Here is a 16,190-nt window from a genome sequence, read left to right on the forward strand (position 1 = left end):
TTATAGTTTTTGATTTATGATACAAGTGTCTAATAATTTCTTTTTTTTTTTTCCGGGCGCTTTCCAGTTACGTGACACTCTGGAGGAGGATGCATACAATTTATTCCATAAAAAGCTGACAGAGAGGACACTTATGAAAGACCCCAAGTTTCTTTGGTGCACACATGTGGGTATACCTTAATTTTGGCTTTACTGATCTCAACTTGGAGGTAGGAAGATGGAAGACGAGTCCACATTAGGAGTTCTAATGAGATAATAGAAGAGTGAATAGAAAATCTGTGATGATGGTTCAGTTCTTACTTGTAATGCAAAATAGAAGCTTGAGTGTCTAGTATTGCCAAAAGAAAAAATATTATTGTCAGCATTTCGTTGGTCGAATTAAGGGGTTAAAAACCTTGGTAATAAAATTGTAATTTGCTGGGTCCATTATGTTGAAAAGGCAATACAACTGTTTGTTGTTGTAGCAGAAAGAAGAGGGCTGCTTGCCAAGTATTTGGGGATCAGGAAGTACTTGCCTTTGCACAAACCATAATCACTTGTTGCCTGTGGCACTTGAGGAAAGAGACATAGTGAATCTGAAAAACTGTACTACATTTCTATTATATTGGGATATGATCTTGGAGATAGAAATACCTCTTTTTCTTGGAGATAGAAATACCTCTTTTAAGTTTGAGAAATATCTAATATTGTCCAAGGCATTTCACTATTTGATGCTTTTCAGGAGTAGATAGATCACCGACCCTGCCTTAAGAACGATCATATCATTAATACATAACTGAAAATAAAGATTAAACGACAACCACGAGATGGATTTCATCAGCCAAGGTATCATTGTAATCAGTATAACGGCGCCGACCTGACACTGTCTGTAGATTACTGTGCACAATCCTGTTGACAGGTTCCCTTTAACCAGAACACAGGTTTCAAAAAATTTAGGAAAGAAAAAGGATCTATCTACTCCTGAAAAGCATCAAATAGTTCATGGAGGAAGAAGGCTGCCGTCCGCAGCACAATCCTGCTGAAAGGTTCCCTTTAATAATATGGAACATCCTTCTTAGAGGGGTTTTACTACGAACATTTTACATTTTAATCAATAGATCTTTGAATAATAATAATTTCCACAATTGGATGTTTTGTTTTTTTTTTTGTTTTTTTTAGAGTTCCTGTGCTGAGATTATCTTTATTGTTCAATGGCCATATCTGACAATACAGGGACATGGTCTGATTGTACCACAGCTCCTGGGCAAGGGAGGAAGCAAAAGAGAGAATACAGACATTACAGTATGGGATCACAGCTGATTCTTTCTGTGAAGTAAAACATTTGCCTGCCTGTTTTTAAGCAATATTCTACCTCAAAGTAAGAATAATCTGTGATCCCCTGCAGTAATATCTGTATACTCTTTTGCTTCCTCCCCTGCCCAGGAGATGTGGTATGATCAGACCATGTTCCTGCATGGTCAGACACAGCCATTACACAGTACACAGCAGGGACACATTTATAAGATTATCTCAGCACAGGAACATTTTTTTTTTAAACACATAACATTGTGGAACTTTTTTTCAATCCAAAATCTATTAAATAAAATGTTGATTAAAATAAACTTTGTTCATGGGAAAATGCCTTTAAGTAGCTTTCCTTTAATTGGGCTCACCTGGCAAACTAATAATAAGTTGTTTGAGTGATTTCAAAAATCCAAAGAGACCTGAGACACAAGACCATCCACGAGTTTATTTGAAAAACAAAAAATTACATCTTTATGACGCTTACATCCAATTTGCATAATAATTTGGAATGTGGTGTATATAGAATACTTCATATGAACAAACCTCTACTTCTGCTCTGAATGCATACCGTATTTAATGTACAGTGGGGAAAATAAATGTTTGATACACTGCCGATTTTGCAAGTTTTCCCACATACAAAGAGAGGTCAACATTTAAATCTAAAAGAAATCCAGAAAATCACATTGTATGATTTTTACATAATTAATTTCCATTTTATTGCATTAAATAAGTATTTGATAAAATAGAAAAACAGAACTTAATATTTGAGACAGAAACCTTTGTTTGCAATTACAGAGGTGAAACATTTCCTGTAGTTCTTGACCAAGTTTGCACACACTGCAGCAGAAATTTTGGCCCCCTTCTGCCTACAGATCTTTTCCAGATCTTTCAGGTTTCGATGCTGTCACTGGACAATATTGAGTTTCGGCTCGCGCCAAAGATTTTCTATTAGGTTCAGATCTGGAGACTGGTTAGGCCACTCCAGGACCTTGAAATGCTTCTTACGGAGGTACACCTTAGTTGCCCTGGCTGTGTGTTTCAGGTCATTGTCATGCTGGGAGACCCAGCCACCACCCATCATCAATGCTCTTACTGAGGGAAGGAGGTTGTTGGCCAAAATCTTGCAATAAATGACCCCATCCATCTTCCCATCAATACAGTGCATTCGTCCTGTCCCCTTTGCAGAAAAGCACCTGTAAAGCATGATGTTTCCCCCACCATGCTTCACGGTTGGGATGGTGTTCTTGGGATTATACTCCTTTCTTCTTCCTCCAAACACTGCAAGTGAAGTTGGTACCAAAAGGTTCTATTTTGGTCTCATCTGACCACATGACCTTCTCCCTCAGGATAATCTAGATAGTCATTGGTGAACTTCAAACAGGCCTGGACATCTGCTGACATGAGCAGGGGGACTTTGCAAGCCCTGCAGGATTTTAATCCATGACAGCGTAGTGTTTTACTAATGGTAATGTTTGAGAATGTGGTCACAACTCTCTTCAGGCCATTGACCAGGTCCTCCCGTGTAGTTCTGGACTGATTCCTGACTTTTCTCGGAATCCTCCTTGCCCCACGGGGCGAGAGCTTGCATGGAGCCCCAAAGAAAGATTGACAGTCATCTTGTGTTTCTAATAATTGCACCAAAAGTTGTTGCCTTCCCAAGCTACTTGCCTTTTGTCATATAGCCCATCCCAGCCTCGTGCAGGTCTACAATTTTGTCCCTGGTTTCCTTAGACAGCTCATTGGTCTTGGCCATGGTGGATAGATTATAGTGTGGACTGGTGTCTTTTAAACAGGAAACGAGTTCAAACAGGTGCAATTTATACAGGTAATGAGTGCAGACTAGGAGGGCTTCTTAAAGAAAAACTTAACAGGTCTGTGAGAGCCAGAATTCTTGCTGGTTGGTAGGTAGTCAAGTACTTATGTCCTGCAATAAAATGCAATTTAATTATGTAAAAATCATACAATGTGATTTCTTTGGTTTTTATTTTTAGATTATGTCTCTCACAGTTGCAGTGTACCTATGATAAAAATTAGACCTCTCCATTCTTTGTAGTTGGGAAAAATTTAGCAATTGGCAGTGTATCAAATACTTACCGTATTTTCCCCACTGTGCATGAAGACCCATCAATATCATGGACAGGTTTTAAGCTATGATCATATCTCAACAGGGTAGTAACATGCATTATAAAGGTTTTTCACATTCTCTAATGTAGAATCTGATAAGAGATCTCCTGAATGAAAGAATCTGTGTTGGTATATCTACATTATTTTCCCTGCAGTTCTGAATGGTGTTTGATCTAGGGCCTGTTATTTGCTTTGGTTTCCTGTTTCTAAGTAGTTCCTGTTGGGCAATCAGTAATACATAGTAAGAGTTCTTGCTGCACTATTTCAGAGAAATGTGTAGGTCATGTTTATATGCCAGGCTGAAAGGAATTAATGAAAATAAATAGTGTGTATAGCATACTTTATATTAGACACTCCCTGACAATTTTTGCAGTCAGTCCTAATTACATAAGGCATTAATTTATTAAATGGAACCTGTCACACAATTAATGTTGCTCAAACTACGTGCAGTATGAATCAGAGCTCTTGCTCTTTTAACCCCATAGTGACAAAGCCAATTTTGTCCTTAAAGGGAACCTGTCCCCCAACCCCCCCAGGACCTATTAGGGTAAAAGAGCCACCTTCAGCAGCACTAAGGCTGCATTCTGTGAAGGTGGCTCTTATGCTTTGTATCCCTAGGAACGCTGAAATAATCACTTTTATAAATTTCGCGCCATACCTCTATTGAGTCAGGGAGGTATGATTTCTCCCTGACTCAAGCGCCTTGCAGCCGTCCATCATTCCACCGGGCGCCGCCTCCTCTGTCTTGGGCCGGCGCCTGCGCCGTGCGCGGTACCCTGGAACTTACATCAAGTGATGTAAGTAGATCGCGCTTGCGCACAGCAGGGGCCCCAGATCCCACCTCGCAGTGTGCTATGATGTACTCACCCTGCGGGGCTGAGAATCTGGCACTGTGCGTAGGCGCGATCTACTTACATCACTTGATGTATGGTAAGTTCCGGGGCAGCGCAGACGGCGCATGCCTGAGAAATAATTGCAGATCGCAGGCGCCGGTAATGGCACAAGACAGAGAGGAGGCAGCACCCAGTGGGATGATGGACGGCTGCGAGGCACTTGAGTCAGGGAGAAATCATACCTCCCTGCCTCAATAGAGGTATGGCGCGAAATTTATAAAAGTGATTATTTCAGCGTTCCTAGGCATACAAAGCATAAGAGCCACCTTCACAGAATGCAGCCTTAGTGCTGCTGAAGGTGGCTCTTTTACCTTACTAGGTCCTGGGGGGTGACAGGTTCCCTTTTAATGACCAGGCCAATATTTATAATTCTGACTAGTGTCACTTTGTGAGGTTATAGCTCTGGAACGCATCAACGGATCCCAACGATTTTTTTTTCCGTGACATCTTGTACTTCATGTTAGTGGTAAAATTTCTTCAAATACATTTATGAAAAATATGGAAATTTGGCAAACATTTTGAAAATTTAGCAATTTTCAAACTTTTAATTTTTGTACCCTTAAATCAGAGAGTGGTGTCACACAAAATAGTTAATAAATAACATTTCCCACATGTCAACTTATATCTGCACAATTTTGGAAACATAATTTTTTTGTTAGCACTTTATAAGGGTTAAAAGTTGATCAACGATTTCTAATTTTTCCAACAAAATTTACAAACCCGTTTTTTTTTTTTTTAATTTATTTTTAGGGACCACCTCACATTTGAAGTGAGTTTGGGGGGATCAATATAACAGAAAATACCCACAAGTGACTCCATTCTATAAATTGCACCCCTCAAGGTGCTCAAAACCACATTCAAAAAGTTTATTAACCCTTCAGGTGCTTCACGAGATCTAAAGCAATATGGAAAGAAAAAAAATGAACATTTTACTTTTTTCACAAAAAATTCAATTTAGATCCAAACTTTTTTATTTTCACAAGGGTATCAGGAGAAAATGGACCACAAAATTTGTTGTGAAATTTCTCCAGAGTACAACGATACCCCGTGTGTGGGGGAAAGCCACTGTTTGAGCGCATGGCAGTGCTCAGAAAAGAGGGAGCACCTTTTGACTTTTTGAATGCAAAATTGGCTGGAATCAATGGCGGGCGCATTTGGAAGACCCCCTGATGTACCTAAACAGTCGATACCCCCAATTTTAACTACAACCCTAACACACCCTTAATCCTAATCCCAACCCCAGCACCACCACCGTAGCCCCAGCACCACCACCGTAACCCCAACATTAGCTCTAACCCCAACCCTAACTGCAAAGAATAGAAAAAAATAATTTTTTTTAACATTTTATTATTTTAACTAACTGAGGGGGTGACAAAGGGGGGTCTGATTTACTATTTTTTTTATTTTGATCACTGTGATAGACCCCATCACAGTGATCAAAATAAACCATTAGGATAAATCTCCTATTGTTGCTGGATGCTGGCCGGCAGATCTCGGCGGGCACACTGCACATGCGCCCGCCATTTTCTTATGGGAAAATTACATGGAAGGCTGGGGTATGGAGCCGGAGGGTCCAGGGATGCCAGAAGTACTGGGGAGGGGCGGGGGTCTCTGGGGACCACATTTCTCTGTATAATATTGAATTAACAGACAAGTCTAAATATTTGCCAAAATTAGCCAAAAATTGTGAAGCTATAATCTCTGTAGAATGCAAAGAACTACACATGTGTACCCCAATAACTGTAACTAATGGACTTGTTTTTGTTTCTATTTTTTAGTGTTCATTTGGATTTATTTATGAAGGAGATCAACTTGATGTAAAGTGTCCTCAGTGCTCTTGCAGCTTCTGCAGGAAATGCAAGCGACCGGTAAGTTTTAGAATGCTGAAATTTGGGCTGGGGAGCTCGACATAGATAACTAGTTAGATAGACTGCAAAGGAAATGAGCTAAGAAAAGATGGTTTATGTATTCTGAAGATCTTTAGTCTAGATAAGTGCCCCAAGTGGGCATCCTAAAGCTTTGGGTCTAGAGGCATTGTGCCTGCCCCTTGCTATTGCCAGGACAATCTAACACGTAAAAATGCTGTACGACCTTCAAGTCATCTTGTATGTATTAAACATCCTAAGTTTTTCCCCTAAATTGTAATGAAACACTGTGACTTTCCTGCTTATACTACAGTGGGAAGACCAGCATCGGGCTCTAAGTTGTGAAGATTTCCAAAGTTGGAAGAGAGAAAATGATGCTGAATATCAGGCACAGGGACTGGCTGTGTACTTGCAGGACAATGGGATCAGTAAGTATACAGCATAAAGAGAACCTTCTTATTTTACTATATCACACATAAAAAATGGAAAACTTCTCTAAATATAATTAATTAAAAAATTGCTAGATATACCATGTGAAGGGCGCGCATTTTATGCAAATATGACTATCAGGAGGAAGTGGCTGCCAGCTCCCAGCAATCTTAGCAGCATTGTGTCACTCCAAAGCCTGGAATTGATCTTGCTGCTCAGAGCAGATGGATTATGTCTGGGGCCGTGGCTTGAAGCTGCTGCGGGGGACAGTGTTATTTCATTAGAAGTGCGTTCCCTGCTCCTCTATCCATCACTGACACACCGGTCTCTGCTCTGATCACAGCAGAGGGATGTCTAACAGCCATGGACACTTGAAGCGGTACACAAAGGTAGGCAAAAATTCATAAAGTACGGTATAGACTCGTGTATAAGCCGAGATTTTCAGCACAATGTTTTGTGCTGAAAACGTCCCCTTCAGCTTATACACTAGTCAATTGTCCAGAACGCTGGAGGGGGAGCGCTGTAGCAGCGGCAGGAGCCGGCGGCTGTGGCACAGTGACAGCTGCAACCGCCAGCTAACAGAAGACATCATACTCACCCTCCATCACTGCATCTCCATCCCTGCATATCTGTTGTCACGGTGCCGGCGGCTCTCCTCTCCTGTGCTGAGCGGTCACGTGGTACCGCTCATTAAGGTAATGAATATGGACGCATCTCCACTCCCATAGGCGTGGAGTGCATATTCATTACCGTAATGAGTGGTACCACGTGACTGCTCAGCACAGGAGAGGAGAGCCACCGGCGCCGTGACAACGGAGATGCAGGCGCGAGGAGTGTTAAGGTACTGTCACATTTGGCGACACTGCAGCAATATAGACAACGATGCCGATCGCTGCAGCGTCGCTGTTTAGGTCGTTGTGTTGTCGCTGGAGACCTGTCACACAGACAGCTCTCCAGCGACCAACGATGCCGAAGTCCCCTGGTAACCAGGGTAAACATCGGGTTACTAAGCGCAGGGCCGCGCTTAGTAACCCTATGCTTACCCTGGTTACCATTGTAAAAGTTAAAAAAAACAAACAGTACATACTTACATTCCGGTGTCTGTCACGTCCCCCGGCGTCAGCTTCCCTGCACTGTGTCAGCGCCGGCCGTAAAGCTGTGCTCTGCTTTACGGCCGGCCGGTGCTGACAGTCAGTGCGGGAAGCTGACGCCCTGCACTTAGTAACCTGATATTTACCCTGGTTACCAGTGAACACATCGCTGGATCGGCGTCACACACGCCGATCCAGCGATGACAGCGGGTGATCAGCGACCAAAAAAAAGGTCCTGATCATTCCCCACGACCAACGATCTCCCAGCAGGGGCCTGATCGTTGGTCGCTGTCACGCATAACGATTTCGTTAACGATATCATTGCTACGTCACAAAAAGAAACAATATCGTTAACGAAATCGTTATGTGTGAAGGTACCTTTAGTATGGCGAGGAAGGCAATGTGAGCCATGCATACAACCAGGGGAAGGGGGGGGTGCTGAGCCATGGAGGACGGGGGAGCTGAGCAATGGGGGAGCCACACATACCAGGACAGGACAGGGGGAGCCACAGGACAGAGGAGCCACCCATAGCAGGACAGGACAGGGAGAGCCACAAACCAGGACAGGGGGAGCCACGCATACCAGGACGGGGATGAGGGGACAATGCATACCAGGCTTATACTGGAGTCCATAAGCTTTCCCGGTTTTCTGTGGCAAAAGGAGGTGCCTCGGCTTATACTCGGGTTGGCTTATACTCGAGTATATACGGTACTTAGTCTGATAAGTCTTCCCCTTGAGCGATGTCCCTGGCAAGCACGTGTACAATATCAGTATCTGTACTAATTTGTGAGATCTTGAATGAATTTGCAAAATCACGTTTCTACTGAGACAGTGTACAACATCATTAATCCCTTGGAGGGACTCCATTTTTATTTTTATGTTTTTTCGCTTTTGTCTTTTTTCTCTTTTTTTTTTTTCTGTCAACCTACTTGTTTTGGGGGATTATTTTTGAAGCTCTGAATGACAGCACTTATTTTACTCTATAATGTATTGGAACACATGAAAAAAAATTCACGTAGCATTGAATTGAAAAAAGTAAGCTGCATCGTTGTTTTTTTTTATGACATTAACTTTGCTCTAACATTTTATTACTTTTGCTCAATGGGTCTCTAGAGATATGGGTTGGGTTGCCGTGACATCTGGGGTCTATTGAAGTTCTGCTTGTCATTATCATTACTAAGCTCTTTTGAAACACTGCCCGTGGGCGGACTTCAAAGGTGATCCTGATTTTCACAAAAAGCAGAGGATTGCAGCTTCAAGTCCCCTATGGGGACTGAGAAGTAAACTTAAGAGTAAAAATAAAAATGTTTTTAACAATCTGAAAAAAATAAAAAGAATAAAAAGTTCAAATCACCCCTCTTTTGCGCCATTAAAAATATAGTAAAAAAAACATACACTTGTGGTATCTCTGCGTTCAGAAAAGTCCAATCTTTCAAAGTCTAAAAATAAGGAGCCAGATCGGCAAACACTGTAAACGATAAAATTCAAGAACGCAAAAAGTTTGGTTTTCTTTCATCCCTGCAGTGCCACAAACAATGCTGTAACAAGTGATCAAAATGTCATATCTATCCCAAAATGGTGCCAATAAAAACATCTCGTCCTGCAAAAAATAATCTGTCACAGAGCTCCTTTGACCAGAAAATAAAATTTATTATGGGTCTTGGAAAATGACACCACAACCCCCAATATTTTTTTTTTTTTACAAACTTCAGATTTTTTTATTCACCACCTTAAAGGGAACCTATCAGCAGGATTGTGCACAGTAACCTACACACAATGTTGGGGTGGCGCCATTATACTGATTTAAAATGATACCTAGGTGATGAAATCCGTCTTGTGGTTGTGTAATCTTTATTTTCAGTTTTAAGTTAATGATATGCTCGTGCTCCGGGGCGGTCTGTGTGGGTCTTCATGTGGTGCACTGCTTACATATTCATAATGCAGACTGCTGACATGTCACTGATCCCTCACTGACCTGCCCCCTTTTTTACATAATGAATATTATATATACATATTTAAAAAAAGACACCCCTTCTGTAGGCAGGTTATCCTGGTAAAAAAAAAATCCATTTGAAAATGGCGCCCGCTGCACCTGCACAGGAGCAGCTGTCGGTGTTTATAGAGGTGATCCGATAGCTGCTACTGTGCAAGCACCGGTGTCGCCATCTTGCTAGAGAAAAGAAAAAATCCTCCAAGATGTAGCCGCCACCTATGGGAGTGAAGAGAGGTGAATATTCATTACCTTTTATGAGTGGGCACCAGTGCTTGCCCGGCTGCTGCTGGCGGCGACGGCTGTAACTGTGCCAGGGCAGTGAATGTTCATTTCTCTTTAGTATTGGTAACAGGCTTTAGCCACAGCTGCTGGCTCCAGCCTCCTGTGACCCGCTGCTCCGCCTCTCCCCCTCCCACACCTTCTTCTGGGACAATGACTCATGTATAAGCCGAGGGGGGGTTTTCAGCAAAAAAAATCCTGAAAAACTCTGCTTATACACGAGTATATACGGTAATTTTATACACATTACATATGCAATTATGCTGCAGCGCAGAAGCCATGGCTGGGACCTGCCTGCAGAAGGGTTTTCTTTTCTTCAGTATGTAGATATTCATTATGTAAACTAGGGGGCAGGTCAGTGAGGATTAGTGACCGGTCATAAGCCATCAGTATGAATACCTAATCAGAGCACCACATGAAGACCCCCACAGGCCGCCCCGGAGTACGAGCATATCATTAACTCAAAACTGAAAATAAAGATTAAAGAACGACCACAAGACAGATTTCATCTACCAATGTATCATTTTAATCAGTATAACGGCACCGACCTGACACTGTCTGTAGGGTACTGTGCATAATCCTGCTCACAGGTTCCTTTAAATACTTTAAAAACTGGCCATGTTTTGGTATCACTGTATTTGTATTGATGAGGAGAATCATATAGTAAAGTGATTTTTACCACACAATGTACACCGTAAAAACAATGTCAGAATTGTGTGGTTTTTTTTCACAATTTCTCCCAGGAATTTTTTTCCCATTTTGCATTACACTGGTACAACTCGTCCCACAAAGAACAAGCCCTCAAACGTCTATGTGGACAGAAAAATAAAAAAAAATTATGGATTTGGGAAGAAGAGGAACAAAAAAATACATGTAAAAATGAAAATTGGCCACGTCCATAAGGTGTTGTTTTTCTTTTTTTCGGGGGGGGAGGGGGGGGGCAGTGGTGTTATTAGTCCGCTAAGGAGCTTGTACCTGCAATCAGTTGATCACTTTTGCAATACACTTCAGTATTGCAGACTTTTATCTGGTTACCGGTCTCCTATGAATCACATCCGCCATCTTATTCCTACCTTCTTAAGTGCTACCACCGCAATTGACTGCCGCATGAAAAAGATCAAATTTTTGTGATCAGAGCTACCTCTAATCACGGCAGTTGCTGGTGCGCACATGTGACGTAAATGTACAACAGACGTCTCTAAATGGTTAAACCCGCCTGTATTATTATTCTATTGATACATAGGCTGGCTGTGATGCGAGAAGTGCAGTAACCCACCCCTCCAACCCCTCCATTCTTGTTACCACCGCAGGGGCCACTTTCTTTGCAGCGTCTTGCTTACAGGAGCTGTTGAGGATGTAGTAACCACTCAGCAGTTTTGTGATTAAAGCTGTTGTTGAACTCCAAAAAGCCATTAACAATTTGAAATTTTGCACCATTTTGTGGTAAAAGCAGCTTCATACTCTGCCAACTTCCCAATGAATTGCGTGGAGCCTGTGACTGCTGGCAGTTTTGGTCAGGTAATATTTGCATGTAGGGGCCCCCAGAATCAGTGTCGCCCCAGTGTGAACATGATGTGATCTTGTTTCCACAGCTTGCCCACACTGCAAATTTTCTTATGCCCTTGCCAGAGGAGGTTGTATGCATTTTAACTGCTCTCAGTGTCGCCATCAGTTCTGTAGCGGATGTTACAACACTTTCCACTCCAAAAATGTAAGTAGCTTTTCAATTTGTCTATGGGCGCCATTGAGGATTTTTTATGATCCTTCCTATCCATAGAGTGCAATATAACAGTAATGGAAAGATTTTAAGATACAGTACATACAGAAATTCCTTAAGTTACACCTATTACCTGAATCATCTATGCGTTCTCCCTGTCAGCTTCGTAATACCCTATTATATCAGGCGTGTTGGCATCTGTCTCAGTTATGTTCTGATGATGATTCCAAAGAAGGCAGTAGTGTAAACTTAATTAAAAGGGAATCTGTCACCAGGTTTTTCTGCCATGAGAGCAGCATGATGTAGGGGCAGAGACCCTGATTCCAGCAAGTGGTGTTTCATCTGCTGCAGATCTACCAGTTCTCTGAATGCAGAGCTCTGTATAACCCCGCCCACATCACTGATTGGCAGCTTCCTGTGTACACTGCATGGGAATTTAGCTGCCAATAAGTGATGAGGGCGTGGTTGGATTTACTTGCAGCAGGTTTACTAGTCCTCTAGTGATCATCTCCTGCTGATAAAACAGTGATTTTAGCAAAACTACAGCAAGTAGCCCAGTAAGTGACACACAACTGGAATCATGGCCTCATCTCAGTAAGGTGCAGAACCTGCGCCAAAAAGCGTAGTTTTTATTGTACATTAACCCCTTTCCCACCCCAACGTTCGTGTGACCTGGGCCTTATTGTCCTGTGCTGTATGGATACGTCTCGGCGATGCTGTGCTCACGATCGCCCCTGGGTGACAGCTGATTCTGACAGCTGACACCCGGCACTCAGTGCCAGGAGCTGTCAAACACCGCTCCTGGCACTTTAACCCCCTAAATGCTGCAGTCGAACGGCTTTCAGTTGTCTATAATCTGTATGCCCATATTAATAGTTTAGATAGGTGACCGATTCCCTTTAATTTCCCAATTTGCGTCAATGTGGCATTTCCAGAATCTTTCAGACTGATTCATCAAATGCATCTTTCTAAAATATCAGTTTGTTTTTTTACTGTAAATGTACTGCAGGCTATCCCTGGAATTTTTTGTTGTCTAGAAATTATTACACAAATTTTTGCGAATATGATAATTTAAAACCAAAGCCATCAGCAAGAAACTTAACTGCATAGTCCAAATAATAATTTTTCTGAGTGCATTTTTAACTTTGTTTAACCCCTTTCTGCCATATGACGTACTATCCCGTCGAGGTGGGGGTGGGCCCGTATGCCCACCGACGGGATAGTACGTCATATGCGATCGGCAGAGCTCACGGGGGGAGAGCGGCCGATCGTTGCCGGGTGTCAGCTGCCTATCTCAGCTGACATCCGGCACTATGTGCCAGGAGCGGTCACGGACCGCCCCCGGCACATTAACCCCCGGCACACCGCGATCAAACATGATTGCGATGTGCCGGCGGTACAGGGAAGCATCGCGCAGGGAGGGGGCTCCCTGCGGGCTTCCCTGAGCCACCCGCAGCAATGCGATGTGATCGCATTGCTGCGAGGGTCTCCCTACCTCCCTCCCTGTAGCAGGCCCGGATCCAAAATGGCTGCGGCATCCGGGTCCTGCAGGGAGGGAGGTGGCTTCACAGCGCCTGCTTAGAGCAGACACTGTGAAGCCTGCAGCACTGTAAGTCAGATCGGTGATCTGACAGGGTGCTATGCAAACTGTCAGATCATCGATCTGTGATGTCTCCCCCGGGACAAAGTAAAAAAGTAAAAAAAAATTTTTCCAAATGTGTAAAAAAAAAAAAAAAAAATCCTAAATAATGAAAAAAAAAATATTCCCATAAATACATTTCATTATCTAAATAATAAAAAAAAACAATAAAAGTACACATATTTAGTATCGCCGTGTCCGTAACGACCCGACCTATAAACCTGGCCCACTAGTTAACCCCTTCAGTAAACACCGTAAGAAAAAAACAACAAAAAAACGGCAAAAAACACTTTATTATCATACGCCGAACAAAAAGTGGAATAACATGCGATCAAAAAGACAGATATAAATAACCATGGTACCGCTGAAAACGTCATCTTGTCCCGCAAAAAACAAGCCGCCATACAGCATCATCAGCAAAAAAATAAAAGTTATAGTCCTGAGAATAAAGCGATGCAAAAATAATTATTTTTTCTATAAAATAGTTTTTAGCGTATAAAAGCGCCAAAACATAAAAAAATGATATAAATGAGGTGTCGATGTAATCGTACTGACCCGAAGAATAAAACTGCTTTATCAATTTTACCAAACGCGGAACGGTATAAACGCCTCCCCCAAAAGAAATTCATGAATAGCTGGTTTTTGGTCATTCTGCCTCAGAAAAATCGGAATAAAAAGCGATCAAAAAATGTAACGTGCCCGAAAATGTTACCAATAAAAACGTCAACTCGTCCCGCAAAAAACAAGAACTCAAATGACTCTGTGGACCAAAATATGGAAAAATTATGGCTCTCAAAATGTGGTAACGCAAAAAATATTTTTTGCAATAAAAAGCGTCTTTCAGTGTGACGGCTGCCAATCATAAAAATCCGCTAAAAAACCCGCTATAAAAGTAAATCAAACCCAACCTCATTACCCCCTTAGTTAGGGAAAAATTAAAAAAATGTATTTATTTCCATTTTCCCGTTAGGGTTGGGGTTGGGGTTAGGGCTAGGGTTAGGGCTAGGGTTAGGAGTAGGGTTAGGACTAGGGTTAGGACTAGGGTTAGGGCTAGGGTTAAGGCTAAAGTTAGGGTTGGGGCTAAAGTTAAGGCCCCTTCACATTAAGCGACGCTGCAGCGATACCGACAACGATCCGGATCGCTGCAGCGTCGCTGTTTGGTCGCTGGAGAGCTGTCACACAGACAGCTCTCCAGCGACCAACGATGCCGGTAACCAGGGTAAACATCGGGTTACTAAGCGCAGGGCCGCGCTTAGTAACCCGATGTTTACCCTGGTTACCAGCGTAAAAGTAAAAAAAAAAAAACACTACATACTTACCTACCGCTGTCTGTCCCCGGCGCTCTGCTTCTCTGCACTCTCCTGTACTGCCTGTGAGCACAGCGGCCGGAAAGCAGAGCGGTGACGTCACCGCTCTGCTTTCCGGCTGACCGACGCTCACAGCCAGTACAGGAGGAGTGCAGAGCACAGCGCCGGGGACAGACAGCGGTAGGTAAGTATGTAGTGTTTGTTTTTTTTTACTTTTACGCTGGTAACCAGGGTAAACATCGGGTTACTAAGCGCGGCCCTGCGCTTAGTAACCCGATGTTTACCCTGGTTACCAGTGAAGACATCGCTGGATCGGTGTCACACACGCCGATTCAGCGATGTCTGCGGGGAGTCCAGCGACGAAATAAAGTTCTGGACTTTGTTCAGCGACCAACGACAGCACAGCAGGGGCCTGATCGTTGGTCGCTGTCACACATAACGATTTCCTTAACGATATCGTTGCTACGTCACAAAAAGCAACGATATCGTTAACGATATCGTTATGTGTGAAGGTACCCTTACGGTTAGGGTTTAGATTACATTTACGGTTGGTAATAGGGTTGGGATTAGGGTTAGGGGTGTGTCTGGGTTAGAGGTGTGGTTAGGGTTACTGTTTGGATTAGGGTTTCAGTTATAATTGAGGGGTTTCCACTGTTTAGGCACATCAGGGGCTCTCCAAACGCGACATGGCGTCCGATCTCAATTCCAGCTAATTCTGCGTTGAAAAAGTAAAACAGTGCTCCTTCCCTTCCGAGCTCTCCCGTGTGCCCAAACAGGGGTTTACCCCAACATACGGGGTATCAGCGTACTCAGGACAAATAGGACAACAACTTTTGGGTTCCAATTTCTCCTGTTACCCTTGGGAAAATACAAAACTGGGGGCTAAAAGATAATTTTTGTGGGGAAAAAAAAGATTTTATTTTCACGGCTCTGCGTTATAAACTGTAGTTAAACACTTGGGGGCTCAAAGTTCTCACAACACATCTAGATAAGTTCCTTAGGGGGTCTACTTTCAAAAATGGTGTCACTTGTGGGGGGTTTCAATGTTTAGGCACATCAGTGGCTCTCCAAACGCAACATGGTGTCCCATCTCGATTCCAGTCAATTTTGCATTGAAAAGTCAAATGGCGCTCCTTCGTTTCCAAGCTCTGTCATGCGCCCAAACAGTGGTTTACCCCCACATATGGGGTATCAGTGTACTCAGGACAAATTGTACAACAACTTTTGGGGTCCATTTTCTCCTGTTACCCTTTGTAAAATAAAACAAATTGGAGTTAAAGTAAATTTTTTGTGAAAAAAAGTTAAATGTTCATTTTTATTTAAACATTCCAAGAATTCCTGTGAAGCACCAGAAGGGTTAATAAACTTCTTGAATATGGTTTTGAGCACCTTGAGGGGTTTAGTTTTTAGAATGGTGTCACACTTGGGTATTTTCTATCATATAGACCCCTCAAAATGACTTCAAATGAGATGTGGCCCCTAAAAAAAAAAAATGGTGTTGTAAAAATGAGAAATTGCTGGTCAACTTTTAACCCTTATAACTCCCTAACAAAAAAAAATTTTGGTTC

General features: G+C 42.6%; 1 protein-coding gene across 1 annotated transcript in view; it reads left to right on the top strand.

The window, feature by feature from the left end:
* RNF31 (ring finger protein 31) overlaps window positions 1-16,190 on the top strand; it is a 65,039-nt gene that overhangs the window by 41,142 nt on the left and 7,707 nt on the right. Inside the window, exons 14-17 of the mRNA XM_069761904.1 lie at window positions 68-166; window positions 6,080-6,169; window positions 6,480-6,594; window positions 11,552-11,670. Coding sequence (XP_069618005.1) covers window positions 68-166; window positions 6,080-6,169; window positions 6,480-6,594; window positions 11,552-11,670 — 423 coding nt within the window. The remainder of the gene's footprint in view (window positions 1-67; window positions 167-6,079; window positions 6,170-6,479; window positions 6,595-11,551; window positions 11,671-16,190) is intronic.

The sequence above is a fragment of the Ranitomeya imitator genome, chromosome 1, assembly GCF_032444005.1.
Source record: "Ranitomeya imitator isolate aRanImi1 chromosome 1, aRanImi1.pri, whole genome shotgun sequence".
Lineage (NCBI taxonomy): Eukaryota > Metazoa > Chordata > Amphibia > Anura > Dendrobatidae > Ranitomeya > Ranitomeya imitator.